Consider the following 16,863-nt stretch of genomic DNA (forward strand, 5'->3'; position numbering starts at 1 on the left):
GATCAAGCTGACCTAACCACCTTGGGAACTATACAATCATAGTTGTTTCAACTGGCCTTAAGCTCTTCACCTATCATCTATTTAGATCACCATTTAAGCTTCACAATGGAAGTGCATGGGCGGATAGAACCATGTTTGTATCAATTTGTTTGGAATTATAGAAACTTTCTATGCTTCTCTTATTTGTTGTGTATATATCTATTCCTTGCTTGCATTATATACATTGTGTTGTGTAATTTTTACATGTATCTCATGGCAACTTAGCACTTCTTCAATGGTTAAGGGGCCTTATTGGTCTTTCATTGAATGTCTTTCCTCCAAAAGATGATGCCAGTAGATGTCAACTCTATTGATAGGGTGGTCAATTATTCATTCCTAGATGGTTGCTATAGACTTAACTATATACCATGAATCATTTCTGTTAGTTTTTTGGCACCTTTAGCTCTTTGTGATGATGCAACTTTTATGTCTTCAAGTTTTGTAGATTTGCTCTTGGAAGCTAGCCACGTACATCCTACACTTATCCTACAAAGGATAGACCAAACTAATGATGAGAGGGTGTACCTACTCTTGTGGAGTTCCAAATTTGGGCAACATTGAGGTGTTCTCTTTCTTAAGATTTGGTAGATCTTTTTGCACCTCACCATGTGTAATTAGAATGACTCATATAAAACCAAGGTTTAAGGGCTTCAAAGTTCCTTCATCAATACTGTGGGATATTTTCACATCATTATCTCTAGATATTTTTGAGATCTCAAATGTTTTAAAGGTCTCGTTCTTATCGTTCTTAAGAATCTTGGCTACTCTTTGTTCCAACTTTCTTTAGTTCCTTGTTGAATTGCAAGGGTGTGCTAGAAATCCTTGTTCTTCTCTATGTGTGAAGCCACCAAAATTTTAAGGACACAAAGTGCTTAAGGTTGAGAATTTCATGTTTGGCTAGTTGCATGTGCCCAATGCACTTCTCATGGTGGTCCATAGTTGTTAGGGTTGTGAATTTCTTATTTGGCGAGTTGCATGTGGCCAGTGCACCCATACAACTTCTCAATGTGGTCCCTACTTGGGTTTTCCTTTATGACCTTATATGTTGGTCCCATTGTGCTTATACATACATGCCATGTAAATCTTTAGTAGTACATTGTTCTTGTTTTGTCTATCTTTCTCTATTATTTCATGTGTATGTGGTTACTTTGGTTCCTTATATTGTATGTATTATGGTTTCATAGTGTTAAACATTTTGGATGTCACCACTGTGAGAATTCCTTCGTGGTAACTTTTTTGCTTGGGGTAAGTTGTGATGCACACGTTTTGGATCTTTGTATTGTGCTTACCTTAATCAATCTTGGTAAGCAAGACATTGTATCCCATTTGCCTTGTTGCAAAATCAATAAGAACACAACATAAGCATTACACTCTTGGTAAAGTGTAGTGCAATAGGTTCCTTAATCACAACAATGATGCTTTTGACCACACAAGGACATTCTCAAGTGGTGGGTTCCATATTTTGTGACATTCATTAGTAACTACATTGGTCTAAAATGGGTTTATCCTCTTAATAAAAGCCAAATGTGTTAATGTATTCTAAGCAGTTTTTATTTATGGTGGCAGAGAATGAGATGTATTGTACTCTTAGGAAATTTTGTCGAGACCATATGGGGGAGTATATATCCAAGGAATCTCACATGTGTGTGGCTAAAACATGCATTAAATAATGAATGTAATCCACAAAAAAATGGAGTGATTCAAAAGAAAATGAGAAATTTTATGGCACGATGCATGGCAAAGGTGTAAGCCTTGCCTCACAATAACTATTGATTGAAGGTGAGTATGTGTACTAACTACATGTTGAATACATATCCCATCCAAGGCATAGTAGTTGGTTAGGCCTTATGAGGCTTATCATGGCAAAAAAGCATACCGTTGCACGTTTGTTGTTTGTTTATGTGCTAGTGTCAAGCAAACAGCACATAATGTTGCCTTATAAGACCATGAAATGAATATTTATTAGTATATAAATGAAGGAAAAGGGTGTAGACTTTATAATCCTACTATAAAGAGAGTAATTTTTTGCAAGGGAGTGCTATTTGCTTGATATGCAACTTAACCCTTCCTCTCATGGGAAAATGTAGCAAATGTGTTGAGTTGACCTATCTTTGATATTGTTATTGGTCTTTATTAGGACTGGATAGCTTGTTGGACAGCATTTGTATGCTCCCAATGGTCGTTCTTTAATAGCCTTAACTTTTTTTTTTTGGGTATTGGATAGCTTGACAGAGAACATTTACATGCTCCTGACGATGGTTCTTTGGCACCCACATTGTCTCATATGCAACCATGTATATTACCCATTAACAAAAGGGGTTTGGACGAGGAAGTGATTGAAGGGAGAGTGACCATTAATGAATCAAAATGATTACTTGAGTGGGACTTTTAGGTAATGAAGGATTATAAATTGATTGCTTTTCTACCTAGCAAGACACATGTTGAACTTATTTGCACGTATTCATTTGTTGATGCCATGCTCTTATTATTTTTATACGTGATCAAAAGGAGTCGATCTCATTGAAGAAGCAAGCGAGGATCTTCATTGGATGCATTCCATACAGAAGGAGTATGATATCATACTCAAGTATAACATGTGGTATTTGATTGACTACCTGAAGGCTAATGAAAGTCGATGGCAACATCGGTCACTACAATACTAAGCTTGGCACAAAAGGTAGTGCTCACTAGAAGTTGGATAAGAGAGAGGGATATCATGGATTGGTGGTGGCAACATGGTGGCGCCAAAAATAGTGGAGAAAAAAAAGATGGGTTGGTATGAGAAGATAAATATTTACATGATGGCTTACACTATTTCCAATCATTTGACTAGGAGTACACTTTATCTAAGGAGACACAAAGGATCAACATTAACCATCATTGTATATGTGGGTGATTTACTACTCTTATCAAGTAGACTAGGTCGAAATTTTAGCCTTCAAAGTTGAGTTCTACTCTAAATTTGAAATATCAAACTTGAAATTCCTGCATGCTACCACTTAGCATTGAATTTATGTGACAAAAGGATGTCATTCTTGTGCAACTAATGAAGTGCATTCATTGGCTGCTAAAAGGATTGGGTTTTGATGCATGTAAGCCTATGTCTATTCATGCAAAACACTGTTTTTATGTCAATCTTCAAGATCCTTGGCAATCCTTGTATCACTAGACTATCACATGCCCTTCTTTATGCTTGCCACATTATATTAGAGATGTAGTTTATAGTGTCACATGGAAGAAATTTTGAGCATAGCCCAAAAATCGAAAGCACTAGCAAGGTGTGAAGTGGATATTTTGCTACTTGGAGGGTTGGTTTGATAACCATTATTCTATCCACGTGGCATTTGATCCCATTGCTACATACATTTTGTAATTATAATAAGGTCAATCCTTATGATACATGGTGTTCACTAACACAATTTCTTTTATCTTGGTGCTTCATGTGCACCTTGGTCAAACAAAAGCAACCTAATATGACTACTTTCACTTGTGAAGTTTAGTACAAGGTCCTTTACAACTATGATTGACTAGTATAACTTAGATGCTAATTTATGTGTTGATTGATCATCTCTCACTCTATTGTCTACATTGATAATCTCTTGTACTATTGTCTACATTGATCATCTCTCATACTATTGTTTTCATTGATAGCCAAAGTGCTTGGTAATCATGGTGAATATGGCATTTAAAATATGCTATAGGATGATCTAAAGTGATTGCAAATCATCTTGGTCTCTATGCCTATGTTTGAAGCTTGTACACACCTTAATCCTTCTTATTTTGCATTCTCAATGTAGACTTCTATTAATCTTTCTTTTTATGATCTTTAGTAGTAGGGTTGTTAGCTTTATTTTAGAGCTCAATCTATTGTTCTTTCTACTTAAGGAATTAAATGGTTTTGATGGTTGAAACACCTAAACAAGTTGTCTTGGGTTATATAACTTAGGAAAAACATTGTTTAATGTGGAACGTGTACTCTGAAGAAAAAGCGAGTGCTCCGGCCAAAGAAACACGAGGTATGGTGTGGTTTTTGAGTAAGGTAAGCTTTTAAAAAAACATAATTGGCTTTTAGACACCAAGTAAATAAAAACATGAGCCACAATGTCATAGTTTATTGTAGCAAAAAGGTAGAGTTTATGGACAAAATTTTGCATGAACTTGGACATCTACTACTAACAAAGAGTTAAAGGTTGAGGTTGCATGATGTCTAGATTGGTTGGCAAGCATTGGTATTACATTGGGCATAGCTAACTTGCATGTATTCTTGGACATGTTGGAACGAGGGGGTTTTAGAGTGGTGCTAAGTTGTAGATGAGTCGAACCAAAGGTCTTCATCATCATTAAGGTTTTGGGGTCTAGATGGTTAGACCAAATTGGAAAATCCTTTAGGTAAGTGCTTGTGTGTGCCAACAATATTGGGATGGGTGATCTCTTGAGAAGTTTTCCACCTTTCCTACAACTTATTGTAGGTGAACATTAAAAAGTAGACACATTAAACCTCTAGCTAAAATTTCCACCTTTCCTATAACTTATTGTAAGCAAGCATTAAAAATTATGTATGATGTGCCACCATCTTCAAGTGCAACAAGTGATTATGGGGGAAAGTCAAGAAAAAATGAGAGAAATGCCATGTGTGTGAACCAGTGAACTTTAGGTAGCTAGACATACTTCAATTGTTGTACCTACAAATGAACATAGACCATTACTTCTTGAGTATCACTCTTTAAGGAACACCCATGAGCATGCACACATAAACACACAGACACACACATAGATTGAAAAAGATTATGAAAAGAGGAGAGAGAAATACACAACACTTATCCTTTGTCTTGGGTTCAATCTCTTTTAGTGGTCTATTCATATCAACTTGTTATTTAACTTAGAGCAATTAATTTGCTCTAACTTGGAGTAATTCTTTCTCTTGAGACATTGCATTCATCGAAAGCATATTATGCATGTGCAATCGTTCAAATAGATACCCTCGAGCAGGAGCTCACTTGGGGGGAATATTGGATGGGTTGTGTGCTTGTGAGATTGATTCCTAGCTAAGTAGCTTGAGCGAGTCTATAGTCGACGTGTAGGCCTGATGCAATACTTGTCTAAATCTCACTAAAAATATGATCACTAGGCACTCCATTCGACGAAAAAGCTCAAACAGATTCTTGCTTCCATCACAACTTATGTTTTGGTATCTTAATTAAGCCAAATTAGAGTAATTGAAAGGGTACATTTATCAACCTTAACAATGATAAAAATAAGGTGCTGGTCACACGATATATGGGCGCCAATAAGCGAGAGAGAAGAGGCGGACCAAATTTGCTGCTTTTGAGAGAAAAAGAAAAAAGGGAGAGATACCGACGGGAAATTTAAAAATTGGGAGAAAATGAGAAGGAAATGGTGGCTCGAAATAGTGCTAGTCTAGCATTTATGCTTTTCCCCTGCCTCTGCCGCCGCTTTTCCACACCATCTCCCTAAGTCGGACAGAACTTCCAACAAACACACACACACACATACAGAGGCGGAAGGAAGAGATATACAGATACAGATACAGCAAACACCCTCTCCCCTTCCATTATCCCTCCCCCGCATATCCATTTCTTCCCATCCTTCCCCTCATCAGTCATCGCCATCGCCAAACCCTAGCCCGGAGCTCCACCAAAGCCTCGCCTGCATCGATCGTGCTAGTCATCCTCCTTCCACAAGTCCCCGCTGGCGATCCTTCCCTCATCGGCTCGATCTTGCCGCTCCTCGAGCTCTCCCCCTCAAGGAGAGCTCGCCGCTTGTCGCCTGCCCCCTGTTGGCCGTCATTGTAAGGTCGGCGTCCTCCTGTCCATGGGAGTATCAGTTCACCTTCATCTCGGGATTCGATAGCTTGCCGGCAACTAGTTCGATCAAATGGTACCGTTCATTTCTTCTCAACCTCTTTTTTCCTTCCTTTCGCATTTCGGTACGTCGTTTGAAAAAATCGCGGCATTTTGTTGCAATGGCGAATCCGATTTTCAGCCTTTGGCTGTGAGGGAGCGGAAAGCTAAGTACTTTGACACTTGCATCGTCGATCCATCAAGGATCCAGCATAATATGGGGAAGGGTTGATCGTAAGCCTAGATGGCAGCCGTGTTTCTTATTTATCCCCTTTTTCTCTTCGATGTGCTCGACACTTTCGAAGATGCACACTCTCAGTGCTACCCGAGGAACAGTCTTTAGGTAGCTTTTGGATACGGTCTATGGCGTTCCAGCTTGTATTTTACTGTACAGGATTGCCTGTTGCGTGGCCATCGAGGTTATTGTTTTACTGGTCTTGATCGATATTTGGGAGAATCAGTTGAGCACTTAATTATCTACCTTGGACGAAAAAAAGAACCTAAATCAGGCTCCTCTAACTCATAGTTTCAAGGAGTATTATCAGTTTGCAACAGTAAGAAATGCAGTGGCAGAGTCTCCGAATATAAGATTGCAACCTAGTTGTCACATTCTATGTGCCTTAATTGGAGAGGAGTGTTTGGTTGATGTTAGGAAGAAACATTCTCTTTTCACCTCATATGGTATTGATGCTGGAGACTATTTCAAGTGGGTTACTTAAATCTTACACATGAAGGATGCATTTGTCAAAGGGGAAAATTCCAAAGTTAACATTCTTCAATGAATGTATAGTGATGAGGAGTTATGGATCCCAAGTCAAACATGAAGCATTTGGACATTATTTTGCAAATAGCTCTTGGGACAATTTGGGAATCATTACTTTGATTTAGAAGATTTTCAAAAGATTGCTCGTCCTTTTGTCCTTTCCATCAATGGAGATTTGTGTTTGATAAATGAAGTTTTTGTTCAAGCAATAAAGATTCATGGTCGACCATTGAAGATCCGTTTCTTAAAAAGTAGCTTGCAAAATTTGGACAATGCTGTACACACCTTTTAGGTCTTGGGGTGCGGATATTTTAGTTTGCTCTTGTTCTGGTCCAATTATTGTAGTATGATCAATAAGGTGCGAGCATTCTCACTTGTAATATTCCTGAATAGTGGGTGTGGCAACTTTGGCACTTCCAATTGAGATGTGGCTCTTCCATTTGTAGGGCTTGTATCTTTCAATGCAAAACAAGCTTGCATCTTGTGGAACATTAGACACATCTATGTAGTACTTTGTCTTTTATGGTGTCATTTATTTTCTATCAATGTTTAGCAAAGCATATTTCTCTCTAGTTTGGGAATTATACTAAACTGGTAGTGGAACCTCTAAACTTTGAAGGTAATATATTATAACATCTCGATCAATTCAAAGACCAAGAGTGACATGTTAAACATGAAACTACAAAGGTCAACCCTAGGATGGAGTGAACTGATGTAGTATTGCATAGGAACAAGTTTGCGGCATCATCCTCATTTTGTGGAGGATAAAGAGAATAGAGACAAGCACACTCCCATCCTCAATGTGATCAATTGCACTTTGATGTACTTAGAGTTAATTAAGCAAGGATGGGTGGGGTAACAAGCATTCTTTTCACAAAAAATATGTTAGGATTACAATTGCATTACTATAGCAACCTCTGTTAATTGAGTTATTGTTAAAGCCAACATTGCAAGAAGTGTTTATTGACAACTTGTGATCACCTTGAGATTTGAGTTATTCGATAACATTGAGCCCTAAATCCCAAGTTAGTATTAAATACAATGAACTTGAAGTCAATAGTAATAGTAAAAACTTGAGGAAGCCATGTGCCAAAGTAACATGGGATCAGGAAGGGGATGAGGATAGCGATGATAGGGATGAGGTTTGGGCTGATATACACAAATAACATTTTATATTTCACGTTCACCATATGTATATGTGTCTTGGGGGCCATGATGTTGCTATTCCATGCTCCATGTCAGATAGTCAATCAAGTTTGGAGGTTTAGCTGTTATACACTCACATTTTTCTTCAAATTTGATTTTGATTGACCATCATGAATTGTTATGGGCAGCAAAAGAAATTGAGATCATGTTTGTAGGTACATCTACCACTTGCTATAGTTATCTACAACTTATTCCTAGAGAGCCTTCTCCAAACACTTTTGAACTTAATTATAGGAGCTTTAGGCAAGGCTTCTTGCTGCTTTTATCTCAAAGTTTGCTTTGTTTTAGTTTGCAATCCCCCTTAGCATTGTTGATTAAGTGCCCCCTCAGAGGACTCAATACCCCTTGAGGAAACCTAAGGGGATGGGGAAGGAGTAGAAATGCTTGGGGAAGAAGAAGTAGATTTGTGAGTCCTATCACTTAGTTAGTGAGGCATTAAGAGCTGTGTCCAACTACCAAGGTTCAGTACATTCTCTAGGTTGACTCTGTGGGCTTGCCTATGTTCTCTTCTCTCATATATGTGTATGCCTATTTATAGGCAGTCCTAAGCCTTGTGTTTCTTTGGTAACTTTGGTCCTCATCCCTCTTGGGTGAGTGCCTTGGGCACTCTCTTATCAGCACCCTTTTTTATGTTGCTAATGTATCATGACTCGTACATGTCTAGATTCATTCATAATCTTCAGGCATCCTTCTACAACTTTTGCATCACATAAGATTTCACATGCACACATTTTGACATGGTATAAAAGCATGAGCTGTCTCCCAAAGAAGGTATGGTGGTTTTCATTGTGATAAAATGATGATTTGCTATTGGTTTTCATCCTTTTGCTACCTTGTGGATTTGTGTTTTGTATATCAAACCCCTTCTACATATGGAAGCACTTTTTTTTATTGGCCGCAACACGGCAAGTTGCAACACCTTTTTTGTGCTATCAAAACTATGATTTTCATGGTATTGAAGTGCTAGGTTTCTTTCGAAGAAGATGCAATGGTTCTTTTGCAGCAACAAATGATCTATTGTTGTGTTTCATTAGATTGTTGCCCATCACCATCCCTTGTACTGATGACGATACTCCATTGTTGGGTGCATCATTTGCAGCCCTTTGGAGCTGTCAAATTGTGTTTTGGTTGTGCTTCTCCTTTTTTTTTTTGGTCCATCAACCTTTTATGCAATAGTTCAATGTTCACAAGTTTTACGTCTATGTAATAACCATGATGACATAAATGTAGATTTGTGTTCTTTTTTTTTTTTTGGGGGGGGGGCGGTGGGGGGAACTATAATTGCCAATAGTTGGCATGGGTTGGGTTTTCGAGAGCCTTTAGAAGCCACTCCCACCCATAGCCTGTCATGCAATGAGAGAGTGGACTTTTCTTGTCTCGTGTCTTTCTTGTAGCTCGTGCTTTGGTTAGGTAACAGGTGGGCCAACCATCACAAGTTGTTGGGTTGAAATTCAAATGGGGTAGCTCCATATGATGGTTGGTATTATGGCATCTACTTCCACGAAATATTCATTGTCTCTTGTTCCATTGAGTTTGCAAGTCTTTGGTGATCATGTTTAAATTGGTGAGACTTGGTCTTCATATTTATAATGTGCATTTAGAGAGGAGTGTAGGTGCATTCCTACATTGAGCTATTCATTTATGGGGGTTATTGTTAGTGGCATGATCAAGCCCCTTTGTCTCTTGTTATAAAGGGGGACTATAGGCTTAGAGGGGGATGTAGAGATGCTTTTGGTCGAGATGTCTCTTGGGAGAAGAGATTTGCATTTGATCATGTTTGATGAGATCATATGGACTACACTTGTTTTTTGAACCATGAGATTGATTATGCCAAGCCTTGGATTTTTTTGATGTATTATATATACTAGTTGCTATTGTGAGAGCCCATGTGCTATTTGCCAATTGCATTTCATAGTGCCAATGTCTTTGACTTTGAGCTGACGTTGTTTAGGCAAGTTTACTTACCTCTTTATCATTTGTAGTAATGTTGGTTGCTGGCATCTTTCCAATTTGGAAACTTGACCTCTCTTTCGTTACGTTCTTTCGCCTTGTTAGGATCCAAACCCCTTTTTTGGGTGTGAAGTGCTAGGAGAGTCTTGCTACCTGTTTCTGTTGTGGACTTCAGACTATTGCTCTACTAGTCATTGAGTTGGCAGCATTTCATCCCTCTCACAATTGGAGAGCATCATCTTGTTTGTATGGAGATTCAATCAGCTTGCCCTTTTGGATAAAGGGATTACTTTTGACAAGTTTGTACCACATCTAAAATTTCAAAGGGAGTGTAAGTTGTATATTTATGCATGGGCATCTCCTTCTTGTGGCTATCATTGAGTTAATGGGGGCTCTATCTACTTTTAGGGTGTAGGACACTTGTTAGTTTGGCCACTTTGGGCGTCCTTATGTTCTAGTCTCTATGTGTATGCCTATGGATAGGCTTAAGCCTTGAAGTTAGCCCTCATCCTTTGGCCGTTTAGGCCCTCATCCCTTGTGGGCTGTGGACAAGTTCCATTAGACTCTAGAGCCTTCCTTGATATTGCTGTCATATTTCATGATTCATTTTCATTCAGATTCATGCATGTTCTTCATAGTTTTGGTTGAAGCTTTCCCATTATATGTGCTTTTGTATGTGCACATTTTGGCAGCTCTTGTTTGATTGATTCAATCTCACTGGCTCATACCACAATTTCTTAAGAACACAAGAAAAAGGAAAAGAGAAGTTACAAGATCAAAATATTCAACCAAGGATGGGTGGCAGCAATGGTCTAATATACATGTGGGCCGATGTATTTGAAAATTTAAGTTCTTGATATGGTGATTTGAATCAGCCTTTGCCCTTAGTGGTCTAATATGCATGATGGACTTCAATTTGTGGTTGGCACATCGATTACTATTCTTTGCACATACTCATCATGTATGCTCCCATAGTGTGTCAGTTGTATAAGTGGAGGTTGGTGTAAAACTATGTACATGTGTGTTGGATGTATAAATGGCTTCTAAAATATGAATAAGAGGAAACTAATTTTATACTATGTGCACATATGTGCTTCATTTACAAGAACCAACATAATTTGGCTACTTAAAGGGGTTTCTTTGCATAGAATGCATCATGGTCAATGGATGGTGGTGCAATGTACATTGCAAGGTTGTTAATTCGTAGCCTTGTATGATTCTCATAAATTTGGTGGCACTATTCCTTTACATGTGATGATTTTAATAATTGTCCACATCATTGTAAGACTCTAGGTCGTAATTGCACAATTCAAGAAGAAGATAAGAGAACCCAAAAGGCTTAAGGAGATCCTCGAATCTTATATTACAGCTATAGTATAAATGTGTACAAGGGCATATGTTGTTGACTGTGTATCCGTGCTGTGCTTGAGCCCTGTATGCTAGTCAACACACTTGTGTATTCTATATGTAGAGCATGCCCCTGTCCAATCCAAGACAGTCTGCCCTTGCTTTTTCTTGCTTTGCCCCGGACACTCCTCAACCCACATGCTCAGGAGAAGAGAAGACGATGATGTTGACCATCATGATGATAATACATCCCCTATGACTGATATAACTTGACTTTTTAAATTGCCCAATACTACTGGAAAGAAGTATTGCAACATGAACAACAATGACTTTATGTTTTGACCAACATTAACATTTGCCATGCCATTTCATATGAAGTAATTATATATTCTATATATAAGCTTTGTAACCAATCCATGTGGTCTGAAGTAGAGAGTGGCAACCAGCAAGTATGAAACCTCAAATTAGACTGCAGCTGGGAACAGACCCAAAAGACATGCTGCATTCCCCTTTGGCATTGTCTAGAAAGTGAATGCCTGTTAGATCTGCGGTAAGGCCAAGAGATGTGTTACATTCACTCTGGCATTGTCTAGAAAGCGTGTTCCTGCTAGATCTATGGTAAGGCCAACCCAGATTTAGATTCATGAGCACTTTCTTTCGAAGAGACATCAAGGTATTATTGGCATCTTTTTGATATGCAATGGCAGGCATGCTGATTTATGAACTATCTAGTCAATGCAAAATCATGCCACATTTGGTAGCAACAATTTTCATCCTTTCCTTTTACCTGTTAATAATCATGACATCTGTCACTGCATGATTGAATTTCTCTTGCAAATATAGATGACTCCATTCATTTGTGTTTTCTCTGCACTTCTGAACATTTCTTTGTGATGATAATCTTACTGATAGCAGCACCCATATATGTTATCTCAATCAGAATGTTGGTTTCACAAAAATAAATTGTGGCTACATCCTGACAGGCACTTGATGGTCATATGTTTTAAACTTCATTGCTTGGTCAGAAGAACTAGATGGGGTGTTGATGCCCTTTGTAAAATGCTTGGATTCTCGTGATACTAATAATCGCACAAGGGGTGTGCTATCAAGTAGCAATTGTCTGCCCTAATGTATTAGAACTTATCAGCTGGTCAGACAAGGAATGAACGTCTATGTGGAACAACTTTGCATGCCCACTAACTGTGAGTTGGGCATCACTCATTACTTTTGATTTGCCTCTGAAGCCATTTCATTGTGAAGCTGGGTGCAACTATGGAAGTCCTATTTCAAGGCTGTTGATAAGCAATTACAATAAAAGCATGTGTCCAAGTCCCTGTGTGTTTTCTGGGCTTTGTTTTTGTGCTGCACATATAATCATAGTTAAAAGGCAATTTTTATGAGTTAGAGTTATGAATAATATGCAATAATGAAATCTTTTAACTTTCCTGTTAAATGAAGTAAACTTACTTCTCTGGATGCTAACCCTTCTCTTCCAAATGTTTAAACAGGCTACAGAGAATAATATAACAGTTGGATCACAAATTTGGGTTGAAGATGCTACTTTAGCTTGGGTAGATGCTGAGGTGGTTGAAATCAATGGTCAGGAAGTAAAGGCACAGGCCACAAATGGAAGATTGGTACAGGACTTTTCTCCCTTCTACTCTGTCTTAAACCAGACTCAAATGACTTCAAATGTGCATCCTGTTTTGTTTAAAAAATAGACTCAAATGATTTCACATGCGCATCCTGTTCCTTGTCAGAGTCTGTGATTGTTGTCAAATGCTCTTGTTTTGACCATCTTTGTTATTTATAGCCTGAAAAGTTCTTTAGGGTTATGTAGTGAATGGCAGTTTTCTATTATTCTGGTCTTTTAAATTTCAAGTCAACCAGAAAGCACATAATTATGCTTGACTAAAGATGGCTTTGTTGATTATTGTTAATTTGTGATTTTTCAAGTGAGAGAAAGAAAGAAACTGATTAGCTCAGACCCAGATTCTCTACAGAGGAAACAGTTCATAGTGGTAACAAGAAAAGGTGTAGTGTAATATTGTCTAATGTAAGAAGAAACCTGATGCTACAAATAGTCTGTACAATTCCAAAAAAAAAAAAAAAACATCAAATCAATAAAGGACACTAATCGAGTGTTTAGTGTTACTGGTATACATATTGCCTTTAGAAAACAAATGGTTCAGAGGGGTTTTTTTGAGTCTGTTTTTATCCCTTCGGTGATCATGATTGTGTGACGCAAATGATCCCTTCTTGATTTGGAAAGAGCAGTAGTTATATTCATTGTGCCTCTCTCTCACACACTGTAATATTGAGACTCTTATGATTGTTTATCTGGGGCCTATATAATTGGACATTTAATATTTATCCTAGTGACTATCCCATATGATCTCAATGTTTTCCGCTCGATGTTTTTGAGCTTTTGATTGGAATGAGTTTGTTAACCCCTTTGATTTGTCTCAGGTGGTTACAAAGGTGTCCAATGTCCATCCTAAGGACCCAGATGTGCAGCCTGGAGGTGTTGATGATATGACCAAGCTAGCATATTTGCATGAGCCAGGCGTTCTTTACAATTTAGCAAGCCGATATGAGCTTAATGACATTTATGTGAGTTGATAATCCTTCAGGTTTACTCCACAGTTTAAGGAATTGCTTTTTCCACTTGATGAGAAAGAAACCAGTAATGCTGTTTCTGTAGTTTTTGTATTGTGTGGGTTTTTTTCTAAACAAGGTAACATGAACATCATTTGCAGTATTATGCATATGAAGAGTAATAGTAGTTAAGCTTGTCATTCGTGGTGTCATAAAAAGTTAAAACTGTGCTAGATTTCTAGATTCTGAGACGAAAATTGGTCATAATGAATCACCTTGTGGAATTAGTTTCTTATGCATAAAATCATTTTCCAAATGTCAATGTTGGTTGTAATGCCAGGGTACTTGTGTGGGGTTGGATACTTTGATTCAGCATGATGCGAACTAGTTTGTAATATGTTGAACTTACACATGATCTATTGACCTAGAATGGATGAAGTTGGCTGGCGAGTCTTTTTGACATATGTAGCTGCAGTAGTTGTACCTAAGATTTGGTATGGGTTGCTTCTTGTAAGCCATGCTTCTCATTAAGTGTATTTAATACAGACATACACAGGAAACATCTTGATTGCTGTAAATCCATTTGCAAAACTTCCCCACCTCTATGATGTGCATATGATGGAGCAATACAGGGGTGCCACTTTTGGTGAGCTTAGTCCCCATGTGTTTGCAATAGCTGACACTGCATACAGGTAAGTAGTTTTGTTGCTTATTAACCGGTATTTCATCTGTATGTTGCATTTGGATATTTATTGTGTCTACTTGTCACCATAATAGGGCTATGATAAATGAAGGCAAAAGTCAAGCTATATTAGTCAGTGGAGAAAGTGGGGCAGGAAAGACAGAGACCACTAAGCTGTTGATGCAGTATATTGCCTTCATGGGTGGTCGAGCATTAACAGATGGAAGGACAGTGGAACAACAAGTTTTGGAAGTAAGACCTAGTTAATATGTTCTTCTCATTCCTCATTATTTAGGCACTTTTCAAAGACAGTTTTGGTTTGGAGCTTGCCCCCTTGGCTGCACAACATGCAAATTTTCTGATATTTAACTGGCTAATTTGAGCTGGACTGAATTGTTTTTCATGGTCATCTGCAGTCAAACCCACTTCTTGAGGCTTTTGGCAATGCCAAAACGGTTCGAAATGACAACTCAAGGTATGAAATGGGCTCTTTCACCCGAGTAAGCTGTTATTGAGGTGCTTTCTTCAGTGGCCTAGTAGTGATCACTAAGGCAATATTTTGCATTCACTCATGGAGCAGTTTTACATTACCTAAAAATGGTAGCTTCAGTGCCTTTTCTTTCTTCATTAGAATCAAAAGCTTCTGTCACTTGACCACTTTCCACCCACTCTTGTGAAAAGAGCGTTTACTTTATGGTAGCTTAGTGATGGCTTGTTGCTTTTGATGTTTGAACATTTCTCTTTCTCACATGTGCATGTGCAATATTCCATGCCCTCAGAAAAATATAGATTCTATTTTTTTTTGTTCACTTTGCTTATTTTAAATAGTCCCTCTCGTGTAACTGTGATTGGAGGGGTATCTAAGTAGAACACCACTAATGTGGGTGCTCGGGATTGAAGCTATAAATCACATTGTATCACACTTATGATTGTGAGATTCTTTTGTCTAACCTTAAGTAAACATGTCAATGCACTGCTCTCTCTGTGTTTGTCATATACATTTCTTCAAGTTCTGGTGTCTGGAAAATAACTTGTAACCTGCTTCTTGGCCAGTTTTGAGATCTAAATGCTCTGAAAGTGGAGTGTGTTAACAGCTTTCTTTGAATCCATTTCTGAGAATTGCATTTTCTTCTTGTAATCTCTAAGGACTAAAACCAAGCTAGCATAGCCTACTTTAACGACCACCAACAATTTGAACTTGGGTGCTTTTCCTCTCACCATCATGGACTGTTTAGTTCTAAAAGTGATATGCTGATTTTTGTTTTTCCATATCCAAGAATAAAATTTGCATGGATATTTAACATTATCTTGCACGATGTGGCTCTTAAACATGTGCAAAGTACTCTATTGTTCTGTTTGTTGATCTTTTTACAACAGTCGCCATGCATCCTACTGAAAATACACTCAAAGGTAATGTGTGGCTATGGCTCAGCATCAGGTGTTCCTAAACCTGGTATTTTCTTTGTTTGCAGTCGCTTCGGGAAATTCGTGGAGCTGCAGTTCGACAGAAACGGGAGAATATCAGGAGCTGCTGTTCGGACTTATCTGCTGGAAAGATCTCGTGTTGTACAGATATCAGACCCAGAGAGGAACTATCATTGTTTCTACCAACTTTGTGCTTCAGCCGAGGTTGGGTATTTTTGCAAGACAGTTTTGTGTGACTATAAGGAAGATTTCACTGTTTCATACCTTATATGGGCCTTCTCATTTGTAGGATGCTGAAAAATACAAGTTGGGGGGAGACCCAAAGGTCTTTCACTATCTCAACCAAAGCAATTGCTTTGAGTTGGATCATACCAACAATAGTCGAGAATATGCAAAGACTAGGAGAGCCATGGATATAGTTGGCATAAGTTTGGAGGAACAGGTGAATAATGCCAATCTAATGTTGGTTTCCACAAGTAGCAAGCTGTTTTTAAATGTATGTCTCTGATTAGATTACAAGAGCTAGCCCTGAAAGATTTTTTAATAATGTTAAATCCTGAAACAGGAGGCAATTTTTCGAGTTGTGGCTTCAATACTTCACTTGGGGAATATTGATTTTGCTCAAGGGAAGGAAACTGATTCTTCAGTGTTAAAAGATGAGAAATCCAAGTTCCATCTAAAAACGGCGGCAGAGTTGCTGATGTATGTCTAATGCATATGGACTTCTTGTGGGCCTTTGACTGTTTCCAATATACCTATAAAGCCTGTTTGTTGATTTTTTGACTGTAGGTGTGATGAACAAGGCCTGCTGGACTCATTATGCACAAGAATCATCGTCACAAGGGATGAAAACATAATGAAAACACTGGACCCTCTCTCTGCATTAACAAATCGTGATACATTGGCAAAAACTATATATTCTCGTCTATTTGATTGGTATGTATGTAAAGTGCAAAGTTCTTTTTGACATAGACTTCATCTCACACTTCTTG

The 16,863-nt window shown here is 38.2% G+C and overlaps 1 protein-coding gene across 1 annotated transcript in view; it reads left to right on the forward strand.

Annotated features, from left to right (window-relative positions):
* Positions 1-5,468: 5,468 nt before the first annotated feature.
* Positions 5,469-16,863, forward strand: part of LOC148039663 (myosin-9-like) — a 36,541-nt gene continuing 25,146 nt past the window's right edge. Inside the window, exons 1-10 of the mRNA XM_087692561.1 lie at positions 5,469-5,937; positions 12,675-12,803; positions 13,636-13,779; positions 14,311-14,456; positions 14,542-14,698; positions 14,863-14,921; positions 15,919-16,075; positions 16,161-16,313; positions 16,437-16,573; positions 16,661-16,807. Of these exons, the coding sequence (XP_087548687.1) occupies positions 5,935-5,937; positions 12,675-12,803; positions 13,636-13,779; positions 14,311-14,456; positions 14,542-14,698; positions 14,863-14,921; positions 15,919-16,075; positions 16,161-16,313; positions 16,437-16,573; positions 16,661-16,807 (1,232 nt within the window). The 5' untranslated portion in view covers positions 5,469-5,934. The remainder of the gene's footprint in view (positions 5,938-12,674; positions 12,804-13,635; positions 13,780-14,310; positions 14,457-14,541; positions 14,699-14,862; positions 14,922-15,918; positions 16,076-16,160; positions 16,314-16,436; positions 16,574-16,660; positions 16,808-16,863) is intronic.

The sequence above is a fragment of the Lygodium microphyllum genome, chromosome 2 (assembly GCF_053477565.2).
Source record: "Lygodium microphyllum isolate KBCC chromosome 2, Lygodium_microphyllum_v1.1.10, whole genome shotgun sequence".
NCBI classification, from domain to species: Eukaryota; Viridiplantae; Streptophyta; class Polypodiopsida; order Schizaeales; family Lygodiaceae; genus Lygodium; species Lygodium microphyllum.